We start from the raw sequence: 24009 nt of genomic DNA, 5'->3' as shown, positions 1-24009 counted from the left end.
TAAGTGTATGTACACTTCCGACTTCAACTGTAACAAATGAACTGAGGGCCGTATTACACACACCAGCCTATTGCACAGTACTTCACGGAAATACACACACACCCTACACACAACTACACACACACACACACACTACACTACACACACACAAATACACACACCATCTTATTACACAACACTTTACACAAATACACAAACACCCTACACACACATAAACACAGCATGGTAATACAAAGAGTATCTTTGTCAGAGTGAACTTCTCCCTAAACCAAGGAGAGGCAGTCCAAAGACATAGTAACTATGTGTGAATTAGTTACAGCACAGTTCATCTACAGGACACATGGAGTACACATCAGTCACACTGTATCACTATCTGTCTACATCACACTCTCTCTAGCTCTATCGGAGCTGTGTGTGATCTTCTGTGTGTGTGTGTGTGTGTGTGTGTGTGTGTGTGTGTGTGTGCGTGTGTGTGTGTGTGTGCGCATGAGCCACGTTTGTTTGCAATCATCTAACAATAACTTATTGAACCTCTGTATGAAATATTCCCCTGAGGTATTTCCACATAGCATTACATTATTTATATCTGCGCTGTAGCGCAGGGAGACTTTTGTAATGGACCCAACTGTACCTGTCTCTGTACCTGTCTCTCTTTGGGGTGTGGTTGTCTTGTCCGTTGTGCAGGCTGTGCAGGGTGCTGTGTGTGTTTGCTTTGGGGAAGGAGGATGAGGTAGAGTTGGTGCTGAGATCCAGGCCCTCTCCAGTCTGCTGCTGCTTCAGGGCCTCCTCTGCAGACTGCACCCCCGACACCTCCTTCCACAGCTGCTGTAGGTCCCCTGGACACATGGCTGCAGGGGGGAGGAGGGGGGTGGGGTGGAGGAGGGAAGGGGGGGTGGACATAGAGTTATTAGATATTAGTCACAAAAATAACCCCCTACCCTGAGACACATGCAGGCTATCCACACACACATATGCATACATGCACTCACACACCGAGAGACTCACGCATGCACTCACACATACATAGACACACACTGGGACGAGCCCCCTGGGAGTGGTTAAGTATGAGGGAAATGATGGGGTAGGAACTGGAAGAAACTGAAGGCTAATTTCTGTATGTTTTTGTTATCTTTCTACATCTCCTCTATTCCCCAACCTCCCGTTAGTAATTACTGCAGTCCGATGCTACCAACGCTTCTTTTGTCACTGTGAGCGCTATGCTGTGTGTGAGTGTGTGGGTGTGTGTCTGAGGCTCAGTTTAGGGGCTTGTTGTAGCTTTTTCTGCTCATATTTCACTTTAAGAGAGAATGCTCCACCCAACAGCCCCCCCAACACACACCAGACCACCATTCCCTCTCTGCATCTGGCCCAAGCTGTTCCTGAGCCACAGCCTTTAGTCCTCTCTCATACATGGCAGATATAGCACACACATACACATACACACACACACACACACACACACACACACACACACACACACGGCAGAGTCCTAACAGAAATCCAAATATTATGTCTGCATTCTTCTCTCGGGCCCGCCAAAACAAAACCCCTCACTCTGGAGGAATGGGACTCTGTGTGTGTGTGTGTATGGATGTACGTGTGTGAATAGATTTAAACTGTCAACTATCTTTATTGGCAACTGCGAGTGTGTGTGTCTACATATCTAACATTATGCCTGAGTCAAGTTAGATTACCGCAGAAATGCAGTTGCCCCAATCAACAACAAATATTTGTTTTTGTAAAGGAACGTTTCATGTAATGTTTCTCAACTATAAGCTACTAATGGTAAAACTAATATTAAGTATATATAATCTATAAACTCAATATACAAAATGTACCCACCACACACACACATGCTTGCACACACACCGGATGGATGGAGGGACACTTTGAGGCGGGGCAGCGGAGCGCACACACACACACTCCACGGGTAGCGGGGCTCGGAGGGGCAGGGCTACCAGGGTGTGTGTGTGTGAGGCATGGCTGGCCAGAGGAATGCTCTTGCTCACGCCTGGCTGAGCCGTCACAATGGACAGGCTCTTTCACACTGCAGGGAAATTCCACTCTAACGAGAGGGAGAGAGGGAGTAAGAGAGAAAAGGAGGGAGAGAAAGAAAGATGGCGAGAGAGGAAGAGGAGAGAGAGAAAGAAAAATGGAGAGAGAGGAAGAGGAGAGAGAACGAAAGATGGAGAGAGAGACAGCGAGAGGAAGAGGAAAGAGAGAGAGAGATAGAGAGAAAGACAGAGATAAAAGGAAAGTGAAAAGGAAAGAGAGAGAAAAAGAAGGAAAAAGAGAAAGAAAAAGAAAAAGAGGGGCCAAAAGCAAAGGTTTAAAGCTGTCCGATAAATTCCACTCTTCCACTCTAAAAACGTCTACAGTCTGTCTATCACACTCATTCAGTGTGCAGTTCTTTTAGAGGTGAAGGCTAGAGTAAAAAGTCTAGGCCTGCAGTACTGAGGGGTGGGGGTTGCTAGTATGCTGCGATGGAGAGAGAGAGATGGAGAGAAAGAGAGAGAGAGTGAAGAAAAAAAGGGAGAGAGGGAGGGAGGGAGGATGGGGGAGGAAACTCTATCCTGGTCTGTGTTTGTTCTTCCCAGTCAGGGCTTTAGTAATGTTACGGCCACTTTGGAACTCCTAAGCTCTGTGTGTGTGTGAGTGTGAATGTGAATGCATGTGTACACCCGTAAAGCTGGGGTTGGTTATGGAGGGCCCCACATACACACACAGACACTGGGGCGGGGCGGTCAGCAGTCAACATTCATATCTGTAAAACCTCTGTGACAAAAGAGGATGGAGGGAGAGTCCAGACAAACCACATGCACAAACAGACTGACACAACCACGAGGGAGAGACAAAACAAGAATGTAGTGCCCTCATTGTATCTGGCTCATCTCAAGCATTAACACAAACACACACGCATGCACACTCCCTTCCGCCCTCCAAGCCCTGAATTTGGTGGCATATTTGACCTATTATCCAAATGACTGCCTTCCTCAAACCCACCAATCAGGTTTGCATTTTATCTTTTATGAGCTGATTTAGTTAACAGGCTTCACATGTGGCCGTGGGTACTACGGCTGTGTGTGTTTGTGTGTGTGCGTATGTGTATGCACTTATGTGTGTGTACTTGTGTGTCTGTGTGTGTTTGTACATATGTGTGAGTGTGCCTGCACACAGCTTGAGATGATGGCTGGACTGAGGGCAATGGTAGCTCTTTAGTACTGTCATTATTAGCACTAAAACACTGGCAATCTATGTTGGGGTGCAACCAGGCCTCTGAGCTATGTCTAGTACGGAGGTATGGAGGAGGGGGGAGGGTTTGTTGGGTAAGGAAGCAATGGGATTTGTGTGTGTGTGTGTGTACCTTGCTGCAGGCTCTGCATGGGGTTAGTGGGCTGTAGGGAGACCAGGCCTTGTCTCTGCAGGTTGATGATGTGCTGCTGCTGAAGCTGCTGCATCTGAATGAGCTGCTGCTGGAAAGCCAACTGCTTGTTACCTATCTGCTGCTGTGGAGAGAAGAGTGGCAGAGAGAGTTAGTACTTGTTAATCTCCCAACCTTTCCAACCCACTCCATTGGAGAATATTTGTATTAAGGTTGGGTGGCCCATTCCATCAATGCATCTCAGGTACAACTTAAAATGGAGTCTACAAGTCTCCACACATACTAGCAGTGTTGGAAAGCAAAACTATGTGACCCCAAAACTCTAATCATCCAAGGGGGAAGATACTGTTGTATGGCGACTCTTGAGGAAAGAGAGAGATGGAGGCAGGGAGGGAAGGGATGGAGGGATGTGGTGAAAGGGTGAGTGGTACAGACTACATGGCGTATGGCGATAACGTCAGTGTGTGTCGCAGTGATGAATGTCCCCCTTTCTGGTTTCCCTGTCGGTACCGGTCCTAGCCTGTGTTACGCTGTTTGATATCCCCCCAGAGAGATGGCCCTTATCTTCCCCAGATAACAGAGGGAGAGGAAAGACAGAGGGAGGCAGAGAGAGAGAGGAGGGGTGGAAAAAATACTAAATATATGTTTTTCTATTGGAGAGCGAGTGTTGGCCAGCGAGTCTTTGAACAGACAGGAGGAACTCACAGGAAGGCCACGAGGTCTTCCTGTCAGACTGGGCATCCGGGGAGGTAGGGTGTGTGTGTGTGTTTAGGGAGGCAGGCAGAGGGTCACTATGTCAGCACTACAGGCATTTTTTTCCAGAGAGAGAAGAGAAGAAAAATAAATGTGACCTGCCAGTTACACCGTTCGTTCTCTTGACGTCTGTCACAACTACACACTCAATAACCTTCTCGTAGACTTGTACCAAGCAAAATATACTTTAGTTTCTACAGCTAGGTACATAATATTTTATTGACCATGTAATTAGGGCCCATAGTTTTCCCTGTTTCAGTCATTTGGTCAGGATCAGGAAAAACACCTAAGAGCTGTTTGAAGCTCTCTAGCACTGTTCAACACTTTCCTCTCTCTTGGTCCATCTCTCCTCCTTCCTGGTCCTGTCTGTCCGTTTCATGTCCCTCCTCTACCCCCTCCCTCCCTCCCTCTATCTCACCCTCTCTCTCCAGAATATCACCCTCTCTCTCCAGAGACATGGTAGTGGTTCTTTAACACATTGTGTGTGTGTTCTGTTTACATTAGCCGCGGCTGAGTGGCCAAAGCTAGCGCAGTAACAGGCTGTCAATGTGATTTATGAGCACATCACACACTGTCTGAGCCTGCCAGTCACACACACACACACACACACACACACACACACACACACACACACACACACACACACACACACACACAGCCGGTCCCAAACGTCTGGTGTGACAGACAGAGTCACTTCATCAAGCTGACTTCTGACCAGCTCCAATGCACCACTCACAAACACGCGCACACACACACTCTCTCAGCATCACTTCTACACAGAAAAGAGCGAGTGGAACAATCAAAAAATAGAGAAGGGGTCAAAAGGTCACAGTCATCGATGCACAAATGCTCAAAAAGGCACAGGGGAGTTTTCCTTTTTTTCTACTCTCTCTCTCTCTCTCCATCTGGTGAGTGACCAGCAGAGAACACTGAGAGCTTTTACATTTTTTATATTTTAGTCATTTAGCAGACGCTCTTATCCAGAGCGACTTACAGTTAGTGAGTGCATACATTTTTATTTATTTTTTCATACTGGCCCCCCATGGGAATCGAACCCACAACCCTGGCATTGCAAACGCCATGCTCTACTAACTGAGCTACTCATTTAATCACATCTTTTCATCCATCCATTAGATTTGTCCATTATTATTAGAACTATTAATCAGAATAAATATAATAAAGGACTAATTAAGTACTCCTCTGTGTACTGTAGTACTCCCCCTAGCCCCTATCCCCTAGGCACTTCCCCTATCCCCTAGGCCAGTGGTATTCAAAGTCAGGTTTGCGACCCCAGCTGCAGTGGGGGTCACCAACATTTAAAAAATAAGAGTACAGATTGTTGTATGGGACAATATGCAACAATTGTATTGATGTACTTAGTGGTTTCTTTTTATTTTGATAAGAGATTAAAAGGTTATTTGTTGATGTAAAAATTGAAATGTACTGATTTTAATGTTGTGTCCTTACATTTGGGGTGGGGTGGAGTCGTGAGAAATTCTGGCGGTAAAACTGGGGTCCCAGCTGAAAAAGTTTGAATACCACTGCCCTAGGCCCTTCCCCTAAGTGTCTGCGGGCTTTTGTTTTTTCCTTTTAATTAAGACCTAGACAACCAGGTGAGGGGAGTTCCTTACTAATTAGTGACCTTAATTCATCAATCAACTACAAGGGTGGAGCGAAAACCCGCAGACACACGGCCCTCCGTGGAATGAGTTTGACCCATGTGCCCTAAACCCTATTTCCTGGGCACTTGATAAGTAGGTGACCTACGTAGGCCTATGTAACCTACCTGCCATACCCATTCTAACCAGTAGGGTGAGCACCTCCGGGCCTGGAGGTCCACAGCCCTGCTGCGTTTCCTTCTTCCTCTCAGACCTGGGACACCAGGTGAGTGGAGACTCTGGCCAATCAATGTCATTAACCATTCAATTAACCACCAGCTAGAGAAGAAAAGAAGCAGTATTGCGTCCTGGAGGCACTATTGATGACCATAAGGCATTGAGTTAGACTGTAGAGCAGGCTTAGCTTTAGCTGTACACAGGAGAGGATGTATGTCCACAACAGTGGGTGTGGTGAACCATCACACATCAACTGCGGTGTGTGTGTGAGTGAGTGTGTGTGGTGTGGATGTGTGTTTGTGACCAGTGTTTGCACTTGTCTGGTTGTTACAGGAAAACAAAACCGGAGGATCAGACAGGAGAAGAAAGAAAAAAGAAAGAAAGAAACAGCATCAGACACAGTCTCTACATGCAAGTCAACCACAACTGGTTTGCTTTGGTCACGGTTGAGTTGGCTGACCGCTGTAGGCAAGGGGGGAGAGGGTCCACAGGGAGAGGGGGATCAGGGATGAGAGAGGAGGAAAGGATGGCAGTAGGGAGAAAGGAGGGATGATCTAGAGCGAACCTCCTCATGCAATTCCCACAATGGTCCCTGGAGTCCATGAGCTCTCTAGAAGTCTCTGTTTCCTACCTGCTCTTGTCTCCTTCTCTCTCGCTCCTCTCTCTCTCCCTCTCTCTCTCTCCCTCTCTCTCGCTCCTCTCTCTCTCCCTCTCTCTCTCTCCCTCTCTCTCTCTCGCTCCTCTCTCTTTCGCTCCTCTCTCTCTCTCTCTCTAGTCTCTGAAAATGTCAGGTTAGATGGGGAGTGTGTGTGTTTGTGATAAAATCCCTATATTATTGTTATCAACTCACAACCAATGTTCCCTCAAAGTTTTTTTACTATGAAAACTGAGGCTGTACCCGCTTTAAGTTACAGTTTCAGACAGTGGTCAAGCAGACTACTGTGGCTATTTGATCATAATGTAGGCCTACCAGAGTTGCCTACCATCAGAAACAATGGAGAAAAGCATCCCATAACATTTTATCATGGAAATAGCTGTTCCATCATTCAGCCTACAGTAGCAGCCAATGTGTGGTGTTCAATGTAGTCCTATATTCCATGAGACTTTTGAAAAAAACATGCAGGGCTTGACATGAACCTGTAAATGTTGTTGTGCTGTTTGATGCAAGAAACCACTTTAAAAAATAAAACGCATTATTATACCCATACCATTATTACAGAGAATCAGACAAATTATGCTACCCTCTGCCTATTGGCTACTTAGCTTATTCAAGCCTGTCTCAAAATACAACACTGCCCATTTAAGACAAAAACAAGCTCTTTACCTAACTCGATTTTCAAAGATTCCTTGAAATGTACACGTTTTGAGCTCTTGTAGGAAGCAATCTCTCCCATTGCTGACTACAAATGATCTACAGTACCAGTCAAAAGTTTGGACACACCTACTCATTCCAGGCTTTTTCTTAATTTTTACTATTTTCTACATTGTAAAATAATAGGGAAGACATCAAAACTATGAAATAACACATATGGAATCATGTAGTAACCAAAGAAGTGTTAAACAAATCTAAATCTATTTTATATTTGAGATTCTTCAAAGTAGCCACCGTTTGCCTTGATGACAGCTTTGCACAATCCTGCCTAAATGACTACAGACCTGTAGCACTCACGTCTGTAGCCATGAAGTGCTTTGAAAGGCTGGTCATGGCTCACATCAACACCATTATCCCAGAAACCCTTGACCCACTCCAATTTGCATACCACCCCAACAGATCCACAGATGATGCAATCTTTATTGCGCTCCACACTGCCCTTTCACACCTGGACAAAAGGAACACCTACAGTGAGGGAAAAAAGTATTTGATCCCCTGCTGATTTTGTACGTTTGCCCACTGACAAAGACATGATCAGTCTATAATTTTAATGGTAGGTTTATTTGAACAGTGAGAGACAGAATAACAACAAAAAAATATAGAGAAAAACGCATGTCAAAAATGTTATAAATTGATTTGCATTTTAATGAGGGAAATAAGTATTTGACCCCTCTGCAAAACATGACTTAGTACTTGGTGGCAAAACCCTTGTTGGCAATCACAGAGGTCAGACGTTTCTTGTAGTTGGCCACCAGGTTTGCACACATCTCAGGAGGGATTTTGTCCCACTCCTCTTTGCAGATCTTCTCCAAGTCATTAAGGTTTCGAGGCTGACGTTTGGCAACTCGAACCTTCAGCTCCCTCCACAGATTGTCTATGGGATTAAGGTCTGGAGACTGTCTAGGCCACTCCAGGACCTTAATGTGCTACTTCTTGAGCCACTCCTTTGTTGCCTTGGCCGTGTGTTTTGGGTCATTGTCATGCTGGAATATCCATCCACGACCCATTTTCAATGCCCTGGCTGAGGGAAGGAGGTTCTCACCCAAGATTTGACGGTACATGGCCCCGTCCATCGTCCCTTTGATGCAGTGAAGTTGTCCTGTCCCCTTAGCAGAAAAACACCCCCAAAGCATAATGTTTCCACCTCCATGTTTGACGGTGGGGATTGTGTTCTTGGGGTCATAGGCAGCATTCCTCCTCCTCCAAACACGGCGAGTTGAGTTGATGCCAAAGAGCTCCATTTTGGTCTCATCTGACCACAACACTTTCACCCAGTTCTCCTCTGAATCATTCAGATGTTCATTGGCAAACTTCAGACGGCCCTGTATATGTGCTTTCTTGAGCAGGGGACCTTGCGGACGCTGCAGGATTTCAGTCCTTCACGGCGTAGGGTGTTACCAATTGTTTTCTTGGTGACTATGGTCCCAGCTGCCTTGAGATCATTGACAAGATCCTCCCGTGTAGTTCTGGGCTGATTCCTCACCGTTTTCATGATCATTGCAACTCCACGAGGTGAGATCTTGCATGGAGCCCCAGGCCGAGGGAGATTGACAGTTATTTTGTGTTTCTTCCATTTGCGAATAATCGCACCAACTGTTGTCACCTTCTCACCAAGCTGCTTGGCGATGGTTTTGTAGCCCATTCCAGCCTTGTGTAGGTCTACAATCTTGTCCCTGACATCCTTGGAGAGCCATCCAGGACCTATATACCAGGCGGTGTCAGAGGAAGGCCCTAAAAATTGTCAAAGACTCCAGCCACCCTAGTCATAGACTGTTCTCTCTGCTACCGCACAGCAACCGGTACCGGAGCGCCAAGTCTAGGTCCAAGAGGCTTCTAAACAGCTTCTACCCCCAAGCCATAAGACTCCTGAACATCTAATCAAATGGCTGCACAGACTATTTGCATTGCCCCCCCCCCCCTCTTTTACGCTGCTGCTACTCTCTGTTTATTATCTATGCATAGTCACTTTAATAACTCTACCTAAATGTACCTATTACCTCAATTACCTCAACTAACCGGTTCCTCCGCACGTTGACTCGGTACCGGTACCCCCTGTATATAGCCTCGCTATTGTTATTTTACTGCTGCTCTTTAATTATTTGTTACTTTTATTTTTTATTATTTTTTTATTTAATGTATTTTTGGGTATTTTATTTTTGGTATTCTTTCTTAAAATTGCATTGTTGGTTAAGGGTTTATAAGTAAGCATTTCACTGTAAGGTCTACACCTGTTGTATTCGGCTCATGTGACAAATAACATTTGATTTGATTTGATATTTCTTGTGCGCTGCAGTCCCGGGGAAGCTGCGCGCCCGCATGCAGTTTAGAGGGAACATTGCTCACAACCCTGAATTGAACCCCCTCCCAATATAACCTCTATGACAGTAATCTGGTGGGATCGATGTGGATACTCTTTGTTGTTACGTGTTGTGATCCTACTTAATCCCCCATGATCCCTGTTAGTGTGGTTAAACCTGGCGGAGGTGTGTGTTGGCACCGTTCTCACCGCTTGCGGGGGTTAATTGACAATTAAAAGTGTCAGGCCCCTCCTATATTGAGGCTACAACAGGATTCTACCTCAGGCTTCACACACACACACACACACACACACACACACACACACACACACACACACACACACACACACACACACACACACACACACACACACACACACACACACACACACACAGGCTTAACGCCATGTAAATAAATACTTATCCTGCATTAAGACAGAACTCTCTGTGAGTAGGGTTTGGCATGGTGTATTAGCAGAGAAAAATGTAAAGCCATATTCCATCACTACCATAATCCCTGTTTGGAAACGCAGAGTACACAACACAGAAATACAATAAGAGGACAGGATGAGGAAAGGAGAGAATGAGAGGAGGATGAGTAGAAGAGGTGATCACTGGCCCTTGTGCAAACGCTCTTTAAGTCACAGCGCCTCACCCCCTTAAGCCCTACTCCCCAATCCCCTAACTCACGTGTTGGCCACTTCAACTATGTACGAGTGTGCTTGTGAGTGCACTTGATAACACCACTCAGTAGGGGTCTCACCTCTTTGGCTGCCTGCTTCCCAGCCTGCTGCTGTTGCTGAGTCAGAAGCTGAAGATGCAGCTGCTCTTGTTGCTTCTTATAGTACTCCTGTAGCTGGAGATAGAGGGAGGCAGGGAGGGAGGGAGGGAGGGAGGGAGGGAGGGAGGGAGGGAGGGAGGGATGGAGGGAGGGAGGGAGGGAGGGAGGGAGGGAGGGAGGGAGGGAAAAGGGGAGACACATTGATCAAAAGCCTCCTGTGACAGCAAACCCCAGGCCTAGCTGCAATAACACAAAGCAGAGAGAGAGCAGTAAGACTGAGGAGGCATGTGTGTGTGTGTGTGTGTGTGTGTTTGTGTGTGTGATGTATAATCAGTTTCCACAGCAACTAAAGCAGGTAGACAACATGTTATTGTAATGTGTATAGGTGTATAATATGTGCAGGGAGGCTAGGGAACCAGCTGGAGGTGCATTATCACGGGGGAGAAGAGGTAGATAAACCAGCTAGCATGATCAAATACACACACACATCTTTCTAGATAAATGTTGATTCTCACGTGGTAAAAGGGTGAAAGAGTTATAGAGATGTGCTAACATGACCCAACAGGAGTGTTCTGTCCCTCTAGGGAAGATGTGCTGCTGAAGCCATGGAGAGATGCACATAGCTGTTTTTCTTTTACTTTCTTCCTTTAAAAATAGTTATTTAATGTTCACCTGAAACACCTGGACAGAGGTGGGCGTGGGTGTGTGTACAGGACCAATGGGGGTGTAGGTTTGAAGCGCCCCGTAAATCTTGGTGCCCTACAGTTGCTGGCATGTAAAAGGCGTCGTCATAGCACCAGAGACAGATGTGATACACTGTTATTTATGGGCTGCTTACTTATCGGGTTGGGGGAGGAGGGACGTGTTCTGACGTGGCCATTTTGAAGGAGAATCAAGGTGTATCAGCCTGATTGCTATAAATATACTTCGATTTCAGTCATTTGAAAAGGTCCTGAGAACGATATATTCCTTCCTCGGCGCTAAAATAAAAATAAAAAACATTGCCCAGCACTGGGTGCGAACTCGTGATGCTCGGAGCGCGCTGGTCAGACAACTGCGCCACCACAGTTCAGAATGCTCTAGCAATAATTGATGGTTATAGCGCATCGTTTTTAATTATAACCTTAACCACTCAGAGTTAATGCCTAAACTGTTAACATTCAAGTTGTTTCTGTTTTAATCCTGTAACCACACGGAATTAACCCTGTAACCACGCAGAATTAAATAAACGTTCATAATTAATACGTCAAATTTCGAAGGGAAACTATGAAATCTTGTTGATCTTTATAGTCTGACGTTAACAACTAGCCTAGTAAAGGTAAAAAGTAAAGTCATATGGTTTCAACTAGCCTGTGTTTTCAGATCAGAGAAGATGAGGGAAGGGGCCGACAATAGGGAGCCACATTGGACTCCTGACTGATATTGTTACTACTGACTAGCCACAGCCTGTTTCTGTTTGTTTGACTAACTAATCAATCATTTACCAAGGACACTCCATTAAGATAAGCATCTCCCTGTGCTCTGACAGCCTGTCTCTACAACAGGGGAATGTGTGTCTGTGTGTAATTCTCTTTCTATTCCTCTGATTCTGTCCATTTCACTTCTTCATTCTTTGTCCCTCCGTCCCTCCGCCGTCCCTCCTCCCTCTCTTTTCACACTCCATAGGCAGAGTTAATCTCACCTCTCCAAGTCACTGGCTGCCTCCCTTTCACAGACACACACATGCACGCACGCACGCAAGCACACGCTAGGCTGGAGCTGGAGAGTTAATAATTAAGTGATAATTAAGGTATTTTTTATGATTTGATTCAGTGGCTCTGCAGCATTAAGAGAGCCAGCCTATTACTGTGACCTTGACTTGACTAACACACCAAGAAATAAACTAGATCAGCTGTGGTGTAATTAAAGGTTAGAGGAAACGTAAAGGTTAAAACACACACACACACACACACACACACACACAGAAACACACACACACGCACATACATACACACACACATGAACTCAAACACTCCCACACACACACACAATGCAAAGTCTCCATGGGGATATGAAATATAATGCTCCGATTGACTGATGTGGTCTGTGATTGCTGCATGTAATGTGTGTGTGTGTGCTGATTTGTGGCTGATTTGCTGATATATACTAGGAGGCAGTCATGGTGTGGTTAATTAAGTGGGAGAGTTGTGTTAAACTCAAGTGGTTTTAAAAGCAGAGGTAAAATGGCCTTACACAAGTGTGTGTGCATGCATGTGAGTGTGTGTAAGTGTTTCACCCCCACTGCCTCTCTCCTCGTTAGAGTAAAAAGAGCTGTGCAAGCCCTTCTTAACCGTCTCATTCCCAGAGAGCCAGCATATTTCCATTACCATCCATTTTGTCAGATCTTCCCACTGCAATTTATAGTAGCCTAAAGCAACACTTCCTTATTAAATCTACTGTCTGTTCAAGCCCTGGACTTATGTGTGTGTGTTAAATATATATGTTCTAGCCCTGCCTCTGTCAGAATTACTGTTCTATCTACACACTTTTAATAGCTGCCTATTCAACACGTACAGGAGAGGAAGTGTGTGTGTACAGTGCATTCGGAAAGTATTCAGACCCCTTTACTTTTTCCACATTTTGTTACGTTACAGCCTTATTTCAAAATTAATTTCAAAAAAATCTTCTATCTACACACAATACCCAATAATGAGAAAGCAGAAACAGGTTTTTAGAAATGTTTGCAAATGTATTAAAAATAAAAAACTGAAATATCACATAAGTATTCAGACCCTTTACTCAGTACTTTGTTGAAGCACCTTTAGCAGCGATTACAGCCTTGATTCTTATTGGGTATGACACTACAAGCTTGGTACACCTGTATTTGGGGAGTTTCTCCAATTCTTCTCCGTAGATCCTCTCAAGCTCTGTCAGGTTGGATGGGGAGCATCGCTGCACAGCTATTTTCAGGTCTCTCCAGAGATGTTACATCGGGTTCAAGTCCGGGCTCTGGCTGGGCCACTCAAGGACATTCAGACACTTGTCCCGATGCCACTCTTGCGTTGTCTTGGTTGTGTGCTTAGGGTTGTTGTCCTGTTTGAAGGTGAACCTTCACCCCAGTCTGAGGTCCTGAGCTCTATGGAGCAGGTTTTCATCAAGGATCTCTCTGTACTTTGCTCAGTTCATCTTTCCCTCGAATCTGACTAATCTTCAAGTCCGTGCTGTTGAAGAACATCCCCACAGCATGATGCTGCCACCACCATGCTTCACCGTAGGGATAGTGCCAGCTTTCCTCCAGACGTGACGCTTGGCATTCAGGCCAGAGTTCAATCTTGGTTTCAATCAGACCAGAGAATCTTGTTTCTCATGGTCTGAGAGTCCTTTAGGTGTATTTTGGCAAACTCGCGGAATGTCATGTGCCTTTTACTGAGGAGTGGCTTCCGTCTGGCCACTCTACCATAAAGGCCTGATTGGTGGAGTGCTGCAGAGATGGTTGTCCTTCTGGAAGGTTCTCCCATCTCCACAGAGGAACTCTGGAGCTCTGTCAGAGTGACCATCGGGTTCTTGGTCAACTCCCTGACCAAGGCCCTTCTCCCCCAATTGCTCAGTTTGGCCGGGTGGCCAGCTCTAGGAAGTCTTGGTGGTTCCAAACTTCTTCCATTTAAGAATGATGGAGGCCACTGTGTTCTTGGGGACCTTCAACGCTGCAGAAATGTTTTGGTATCCTTCCCCAGATCTGTGCCTCGATGCAATTCTGTCTCGTAGCTCTACGGACAATTCCTTCGTCCTCATGGCTTGGTTTTTGCTCTGACATGCACTGTCAACTGTGGGACCTTATATAGACAAGTGTGTTCCTTTCCAAATCATGTCCAATCAATTGAATTTACCACAGGTGGACTCCAATCAAGTTGTAGAAACATCAAGGATGATCACTGGAAACAGGATGCACCTGAGCTCAATTTCGAGTCTCATAGCAAAGGGTCTGAATACTTATGTAAATAAGCTATTTCTGTTTTTTATTTGTAATACATTTGCAAAACCTGTTTCGCTTTGTTATTGTGAGGTATTGTGTGTAGCTTGATGAGGGGAAAAAAATATGTAATCCATTTTAGAATAAGGCTGTAACGTAACAAAATGTGGAAAAAGTCAAGGTGTCTGAATACTTTCCAAATGCACTGTATGTGTGCCTGTTTGAGTGCATCTCTCTGCACATCTGTGTTTGTGTCTGTACATGCCTGCACTCAAAACAATGACGGGCTAAAAACAACCCAATTTGGGTTATTTGATAACCCAGTGCTGGTTAAATAGTGGACAGAACACATGTTGGGTTATTTTGACCCAGCCAGTTAGGTTGCGTGAATATCCCTACATGTTGGGTTGTTGGGATTACCCAAACATGGGTTAATTTAACCATCATTTGGGTATTACAGGACGCATGGCTTGTTAGGGGCGTGGCTTTCAGCTAGCTCTTATTGGCCACCCGTAAGAGTAAATGTCATTCCTGTTCATCATGTTAAGTTTACACCCAATTAGAGGAAAAACAAAAAGAAATGGAGAAACTTATTCAAGAAAGATCAAGTGTAATATATTATAAAAATAAAGCAAACTGGATGGAATATGTGGAAAAATGCACCAAATTCTTTTTTAATCTTCAACATAGGAATGCTACCAAAAAGAATTGACTGAAACTGGTTACAAATGATGGAGTCACCCATGATTCACCAAATTATATTTTGAAGGAGGAAACAAAGTACTTTAAGCATATGCTTTCGTTTCAGTCACCTCATCTCCTCTAACTGAAGCTAATTGTAGAGATTTTATTTCTATTGATAATGTAAAATTAACAGCCATACAGAAAGACTCATGTGAAGTTGAAATTACAGAGGAGGAACTTCTGGATGCAATTAAAGACTTTAAGTCCGGGAAAACACTCCAGGGTTGGATGGCATACCAGTCGAGGTATACCAAACCTTTTTTGATATACTCAGAGGATCGTTATTAGCATGTTTTAACCACTCCTATGGTAGATTATGACACTCAAGAAGAAGGTCTGATTTCATTATTACTGAAACAGGATACAAGTGGAAATATAAAGATCCAGTCCATAAAAAAAATTGGAGGCCCCTTACACTTCAGTGTTGTGATGCAAAAGTTCTAGCAAAATGTATAGAATTAAAAAGGTATTGTCGGACATTATTCATTCTAATCAGACAGGTTTTTTACATGGAAGATACATTGGAGATAATATAAGGCAAGTACTGGAAACAATAGAACACTATGCAACATTTGGGAAACCAGGCCTGCTATTCATAGCAGACTTCGAAAAGGCATTTGATAAAGTACGACTGGGGTTTATATATAAATGCCTTCAATTTTGGAGAATCTCTTTTAAAATGGGTTAAAATCATGTATAGTAACCCTAGGTGTAATATAGTAAATAATGGCTATTTCTCAGAAAGTTTTAAACTGTCAAGAGGAGTGAAACAAGGTTGTCCACTATCGGCATATCTATTTATTATGGCCATCGAGATGTTAGCTATTAAAATCAGATCCAACAATAATATCAAGGGATTAGAAATCCAGGGCTTAAAAACAAAGGTGTCATTGTACGCTGATAATTCATGTTTTCTTTTAAATCCACAACTTGAATCCCTCCACAGCCTCATAGAGGAGCTAGATACATGTTCTAACCTCTCTGGATTACAACCAAATTATGATAAATGTACTATATTACGTATTGGATCACTAGAAAATAAAATGTGTACATTACCATGTAGTTTAACAATAAAATGGTCTGATGGTGATGTGGATATACTCGGAATACATATCCCAAATGAAATAAATGATCTCACTCCAATAAATGTTTATAGAAAGTTAGCAAAAATAGATAAGATCTTGCTACCATGGAAAGGTAAATACCTGTCAATTTGTGGAAAAATCACCCTGATTATCTCTTTAGTATTATCCCAGTTTACCTATTTGCTTATGGTCTTGCCTACGCCTAGCAAACAGTTTTTTAAATTATATGAGAAAAAAATATTTGATTTTATTTGGAACGGCAAGCCAGACAAAATTAAACGGGCCTATTTATATAATGAATATGAATTCAGAGGACAGAAATTATTAAAAATTAAAGCATTAGACCTATCACTAAAAGCTTCAGTCATACAAAAGTTATACAGTAAGGGAAAAAAGTATTTGATCCCCTGCTGATTTTGTAAGTTTGCCCACTGACAAAGAAATGATCAGTCTATAATTTTAATGGTAGGTTTATTTGAACAGTGAGAGACAGAATAACAACAACAAAAATCCAGATAAACGCATGTCAAAAATGTTATAAATTGATTTGCATTTTAATGAGGGAAATAAGTATTTGACCCCCTCTCAATCAGAAAGATTTCTGGCTCCCAGGTGTCTTTTATACAGGTAACGAGCTGAGATTAGGAGCACACTCTTAAAGGGAGTGCTCCTAATCTCAGCTTGTTACCTGTATAAAAGACAACTGTCCACAGAAGCAATCAATCAATCAGATTCCAAACTCTCCACCATGGCCAAGACCAAAGAGCTCTCCAAGGATGTCAGGGACAAGATTGAGACCTACACAAGGCTGGAATGGGCGACAAGACCATCACCAAGCAGCTTGGTGAGAAGGTGACAACAGTTGGTGCGATTATTCGCAAATGGAAGAAACACAAAATAACTGTCAATCTCCCTCGGCCTGGGGCTTCATGCAAGATCTCACCTCGTGGAGTTGCAATGATCATGAGAATGGTGAGGAATAAGCCCAGAACTACACGGGAGGATCTTGTCAATGATCTCAAGGCAGCTGGGACCATAGTCACCAAGAAAACAATTGGTAACACACTACGCCGTGAAGGACTGAAATCCTGCAGCGCCTGCAAGGTCCCCCTGCTCAAGAAAGCACATATACATGCCCGTCTGAAGTTTGCCAATGACCATCTGGATGATCCAGAGGAGGAATGGGAGAAGGTCATGTGGTCTGATGAGACAAAAATAGAGCTTTTTGGTCTAAACTCCACTCGCCGTGTTTGGAGGAAGAAGAAGGATGAGTATAACCCCAAGAACACCATCCCAACCGTGAAGCATGGAGGTGGAAACATCATTATTTGGGGATGCTTTTCTGCAAAGGGGACAGGACGACTGCACCGTATTGAGGGGAGGATGGATGGGGCCATGTATCGCGAGATCTTGGCCAACAACCTCCTCCCCTCAGTAAGAGCATTGAAGATGGGTCGTGGCTGGGTCTTCCAGCATGACAACGACCCGAAACACACAGCCAGGGCAACTAAGGAGTGGCTCCGTAAGAAGCATCTCAAGGTCCTGGAGTTGCCTAGCCAGTCTCCAGACCTGAACCCAATAGAAAATCTTTGGAGGGAGCTGAAAGTCCGTATTGCCCAGCGACAGCCCCGAAACCTGAAGGATCTGGAGAAGGTCTGTATGGAGGAGTGGGCCAAAATCCCTGCTGCAGTGTGTGCAAACCTGGTCAAGACCTACAGGAAACGTATGATCTCTGTAATTGCAAACAAAGGTTTCTGTACCAAATATGAAGTTCTGCTTTTCTGATGTATCAAATACTTATGTCATGCAATAAAATGCAAAATAATTACTTAAAAATCATACAATGTGATTTTCTGGATTTTTGTTTTAGATTCCGTCTCTCACAGTTGAAGTGTACCTATGATAAAAATTACAGACCTCTACATGCTTTGTAAGTAGGAAAACCTGCAAAATCGGCAGTGTATCAAATACTTGTTCTCCCCACTGTATCTGCAATATTAAAGCTGATCTACCCCCCGACCCCCCAAAAAAAAGTTTACATCCTGCAAATTCTAATTTCAAGAATATTTTTTTACACATTCTTCTATAATATTAAGATGATGTATTACTTATTGTAATAAAGTATACCACCTTATTGTATCCCAACAATGGTGTAGACATAGGCTTTTAGGGAACTCATACATTTCTGTAAGTGTCATTGAAGCTATAAAAATGTAAATGGTCGACCTTAATATGTGATAACTATGCAACAGAACATATGAACAGGAATTACATTTACTCTCATGGGCATCTAAAAATAACCATCTACCCACTGGGTCTTATCTCAATAACCAAGTACCAATAACCCAGCATTTTTTAAATGAAAACAACCTAACTAAGTGACCCAACACCTGCAACCCAACAGTTGGGTCAACCAAACAACCCAGCATGTTTTAGAGTGTGTGTTTGTGTGTATTTGCATGTGGTGTATGTATGTATGTGTGTATTTTTGTGAGTGTGTATGTGGACTAATTTCCGTAGGTTTGTGAGGTGTTTGGTGCTAGCCACGACGCCGCTGTGTTAAATATTTGACAGATGTGTGATGTTGCCTGCCAGGTAAGAGTGGTTGCTGTGCCGAACCAAACGGAACAAACACACTCCCGCCTCCAACACACACCCAGATCATAGCACCTCATCACAAACCCCTAACCAACCAACAACCAGGACATGTTAACTGGTGCCCAAAGACGGTTAACATAAGCTCTCGCTGGCTGCGAGGTGTTTGTGGCTGAGTGTGTGGCTGGGTGTTACATTGCTAAAATAAGCATTTGTAAGAGTTTGGCTCTGCTCACTGATGGGGAGGTGCTCGAGGACTAAACAGGCGTTATAGAATTGGCAAGTGTGAGACTGCGTGTGTGTCTGTGTGTGTGTGTGGTTATGTGTCTGTGTGGGTGTGTGTGCGTGCGTGTGTTACACTCTGTTCAAAGGCCTCAAAGCGCTCAGTAACTGTGCCAGAGGATACAATCACAACCAGTGTGTCAGTACCTCAACATAGACACATTTAGACATGCTGGGCTGGGACTGAGCCCAGGAAGGAGAGTGTGCGTTCATATGGGTTACCTGCTGTAGCATAAGGGCCTGTTGCTGTTGCAGCAGGGCCTGTAGCTGAGGAGGGGACAGTATCTGCTGCATCTGTTGAGGAGTGATCATCTGGGGGGTCAACATAGCCATGGACACTGGCACCTAGAGGGAGAGGAGGAGACAGACTACTTGTATAGAGCACACACACTCACATGTATGTGCATGTGCACACAAGCACGCACGAACACACACACATCGTTGACACTGTGACACAGTGCTTGCATTGTGATAAAGTTGGCAGTGTGTGTGTGAAATCAAAGAGAGATAAAACCTAGTGATGTAATCTCCCTATGGAATATAAAGTCTTATCTGCTTCAATAAACAGATTATTATGAGTCTCTATCCACACAATCAGGTCTTTGAGAGCAGAATGGAACAAAAAACAATCAGATCAGATGTTATCTGGGGAAAAGGCTAGAGGCAGGCTGGGACACAGACACATTTGGCAGCAACGGGTGCTGCGCTGCACTAGCAGATTCTAAACACACACACACACAGATTTGGCAGCGTGCAGTGATGCATCGGGATAGCAGATACGCCGCAATGCTAATCTGATTAGAAACATACTGTGACTGAATGGAGACAAACTAACCGCTCAGAGAATAACACACACACACACCACTGACAGAGTAACAGAAATATTAGCGTTGATGCTATCCTCTGGCCAGGAGCTAACTCAAAGAGCATCCACCTGTCGATTGAACACACATGCAAGCACGTATTGGATGGTACGCACGCACACACACGCATCCACCAGATGATTAAGAGTTTTCCTCCTCAGTAAGTGAATTTGCCTAGAACACCCCAGATTTCGCAGCCATCAATTAAACTCCACAGTCAGCCCACAGAGAGAGAGAAGCGGGGAGAGAAGAGAGAAGAGAGGGGAGAGAGAGAGGGAAAGACAGGGAGTGCAAGAGAGAGAGAGAGCAAGAGAGAGGAAGAGAGAGAGACAGTGAAGGAGAGAGAGACTGAGACAGACAGAAATAGACAGATAAAAAGAGAGAGCAAGAGAAATCCATGCTGTTGTTTAGTCCTACACTCTTTGAATTAGTGGTGACTTGAGGAACCCTGGAGATCCTAAAGGAACCCCTGGAGTTCCTCAAGGAACCATTGCTAGTCAATGGTTCATATTTGCAAATTCGGTTAGTTGAGGGGTTCATGGAGGAACCTTTAATGGTTCAATGTAGCAACGGGTTCCTGGAGGATGCCTGGAGTGGAGGCATGGCTTAGTAGGGGCGTGGCTTTAAGATATATATTTTTGGGCCACCCGTTACAGTAAATGCCATTCCTGTTAATCTGTTCTGTTGTATTGTCATCACATGTTAAGGTTGAACACTGACATTTTTGTAGCTTCAGTGAAACTAATAGAGGTGTAGTACTTCCTCAAGAGCCTATGCAAATCCCAAAGTTGGAATAGTTACCACTTTATTACTGTGTGTAATCAGGAATGTTAATATTATTAATATTATATTAGAATATGTAATATGTAATATGCATAAAAATTCAAGGAACATTTTAATTTGCAGTATACAAACTTAACATGATGAACAGGAATGACATTTACGCTAACGCCTCCAATAAGCAACACCTCCAATGATAGGCTGCCACCCCTCAATATATTATTAAAAAGGTTTAAATTGAACCCATCCCATCACAAAAAGGTTCCGGTTTGAACCTTTACATAGGAGTTCCTTGAAGACCCTTTTCAGAGGGGTTCCTCCAGGAACCTTTTTCAACTGGAAAGCTTCTGCCGGTGTGGCAACCCAAAAGGTTCTTCCAGGCACCTTTACTTCTAAGAGTGTACAGCTGATGCCAAGCAGGTGAGCTATGACCCTCTTCACCGAGAGATGAAGAGAAAGAGAGGGATGATAACCTCTTCCTTTACAGCTCAATAAAAATAATACTCTGTGCTCAATACAAATAAGAGCTGTTAGGAAGAGATGGCTGCTTTAACAGAGATATACGACCCTGGGCTAGAACTTCCCGTATATGGACATTCATCTCAAATCCCCCTGTGGAAAAACAGAGCTTTTCGCTCTCTTCCTCTCTCCCCTCGCTATATCTGTTTCTCTCTCTCTCTGTCTTTCTCTTTCTCTGTCTCTAGTTCTGTTCTTCCATCTCTCTCCCGCTCTCTCTTTTCTCTCTCTCTCGCCCCTTGTCTGTCTGTTTCTCTATCTCTCTTTATCTCTTTCTTTCTCTCACTCTCATTCTGATATTGGCAGTCATCTGTTTTGCAGCGCTGCATGGCTACGCGTCTCCCTGAGCAGTCTATTTATTCGCTGCCTGAGGGGTGGCTGGGGAGAGAAGGAGGGAAAGAGAGAGAGATAAACAGAGAGAGAGAGGAAGAGCTGTCAGTGGTAAATTAAATCTGTAAAGGGCTGATTTGACTTTGTAAACAAGATTGGCCATAAATACTAACACCCTCCCTCCCTCCCTCCCTCCCTCTGTTATCAGCTGCAGCCTGTGTGTCGGGCCCTGTCCAATCCCTTATTGTAAGCTGCCGTATCGTGATCAAACAAACCATCCATATCCCAACACACTCACTCATCACAGGGAGAGGAGGGGAGAGGGGTAGACTGAGAGGGAGGGTGAGGGTAAGGGGTAAAGGGAACCAGGGTAGACAGGTACAACAAGGGTGGGTACCAAGAGAGCTGCATCTATCCCCCTGTCTTTCTGTGTGTCTGTAGAGGGAGAGTGATCCCTTACTGTTTATCTGACTTCCACACAGAGAGGATCACAGTGACATAATAGCACAACAACACAACACACGACAGACAATCAACTGGGACCTGGGCACTAGGAGGGCAAATGGTAGTGTGAGGGGGTGTGAGGAAGGGTGAGGTGGGGGTGAGCAGGTGAGACGGCGTGGGTGAGGAGCAGGTGAGGGTGAGGAAGGGGTGATGTACGCTTGGTGTCACACCAATTTGCCTCCGCCAGCGCCGCCGGTGCTGCTCGTCACTCTTGGCTGGTAAATGAAAACCTGTAATTAATTGCTCTTGTGCATCCCATTCTCTCCTCCTGTCACACACACACACACACACACACACACACACACACACACACACACACACACACACACACACACACACACACACAGACACAGACACAGACACAGACACACACACACACACACCCGCACACACACACACATACACAGACACAGACCCAGTCTCTCCCCCTAACAACCCATACATTCTATTTCATACACATGCTCATTGACATGTTCAAGTTGCAGACGCAATAATTACTGGAGTTATAGCACCTTTCTGTTTGTTGCCGGACACACTGATGGCAGGCCTGAATATGTGTGTGTGTGTGCGTGTGTGTGTGTGTGCGTGTGCGTTCATGTGTGTGTAGTGTGTGACAGGGGCTGAATGATGAGTTGTTAAGGTTTGACGCCATTAATTGCCCCTATAATCTAATATCACAAAGCGGTGTGATTACGGAAGCGCGCGGCGCGTCGGCTATACCTCGCACCGCCTCCCAGCGACAGGGAGAAAACAAAAGAGGCGCCATTAGCGGTTTGACGGGCCCTAACAAAAGACACTCACAATGTGGAATTATATTTTCATTCGGCTTTGTCTCTCCCTGTGAATTATTTCTCCCCTTTCATTGTCCTGTGAATAGGGGAGAGAGTGAAAAGCCAGGCGATTTGAAGTCAGCCATTTATTAAATGCATTTAATTTTTCACTCTCCTCTCTTCTTCTTTTTTTTCTCGGCGTTGCATGTTAATTTAAAAGAGAGAGATGCGAGGTAGATTAGTAGGAGCGGAGGTGGAGAGGGGTGAGAGTGGGATGAGGGGGAAAGGGGGATGAGGGAGGGAGGTGGAATGAGACAGCTTACACATCCAGGCTGCACTCTAAAACCTAGACAAAGACACACTTTCCCTTTCAGAGAGACCGGAGAGAAAGGACGGAAGGAACAGGGAGGGAAGTGAAAGAGAGGATAGAGACAGAGAGAGAAATTACAGACAGGATGAATCAGAGGGGGATTGGTGGAAGAGGGAGATGGAGAGATAGAGAGAATGGACTGGTCTGGTACAGGCCTCAAGCCTGTGTGTGTGTCTGTGTGTGTGTGTCTGTGTCTCTGTGTGTGTGTGTGTGCACCATAAAAGTCAGAGACTGACAGAGGTCAACCTTCGCCACAGAGAGACACAGAACGAAGGGAGGAGAAGGGGAGGAGAGGGGGAGGAAAGAGAAGGGGAGGAGAGAGGGGAGGCGAGAGACACAGCCCTGTCATTTCCAGAGAGTGGAGGGGTAATTAGAGAGGTTGTTTGAAGAGGGAGTTTAACTGATTAACAAAGGAAGAGAGGGAGCGAGGGAGAGAGAGAGAGATGGAAGGAGAAAAAGTAAAAGGCAACGCATCCCAGAGGGATGGAGAGAGGGAGAGAGGGAGATGTATCACGCATTTCAATGAGGCTAGATCTCTAACTCCTCTCCTCCCTTGATTACTTTTAATTCCAGACAAGGAGAGCCCTGTTTTCCATTTCAGATGAAATCACATGGATGTGAGCAGTTATGGAGCACGGCTGGACCAGGCTAATAACCACACTGTAGACTCAGGCCTGGATTCAAAAGGAACGCATGGCATTTCATATGGAGGGGGAAGGGGGGGGGGCAGAGAAATGGCAGTCATACATTTCCAAACTCTTTTAGGATGATGACCCTACTATATTGGTGAAGAGAGAACTA

At 44.6% G+C, this 24009-nt stretch overlaps 1 protein-coding gene across 7 annotated transcripts in view; it reads right to left on the bottom strand.

The window, feature by feature from the left end:
* LOC121577700 (forkhead box protein P4) overlaps window positions 1-24009 on the bottom strand; it is a 174421-nt gene that overhangs the window by 29044 nt on the left and 121368 nt on the right. For 3 of the 7 annotated variants that reach the window (XM_045223923.1, XM_041891494.2, XM_041891496.2), the window contains 4 exons: window positions 19298-19420; window positions 10403-10495; window positions 3365-3506; window positions 632-848 (listed from right to left, as the gene is read on the bottom strand). In XM_045223923.1, the coding sequence (XP_045079858.1) occupies window positions 632-848; window positions 3365-3506; window positions 10403-10495; window positions 19298-19420 (575 nt within the window). The remainder of the gene's footprint in view (window positions 1-631; window positions 849-3364; window positions 3507-10402; window positions 10496-19297; window positions 19421-24009) is intronic. The other 4 variants (XM_041891497.2, XM_041891498.2, XM_041891495.2 and 1 more) reach the window with 2 other exon arrangements.

The sequence above is a fragment of the Coregonus clupeaformis genome, chromosome 12 (genome assembly GCF_020615455.1).
Source record: "Coregonus clupeaformis isolate EN_2021a chromosome 12, ASM2061545v1, whole genome shotgun sequence".
NCBI lineage: Eukaryota > Metazoa > Chordata > Actinopteri > Salmoniformes > Salmonidae > Coregonus > Coregonus clupeaformis.
This window is presented reverse-complemented; position numbering and strand designations above follow the sequence as displayed.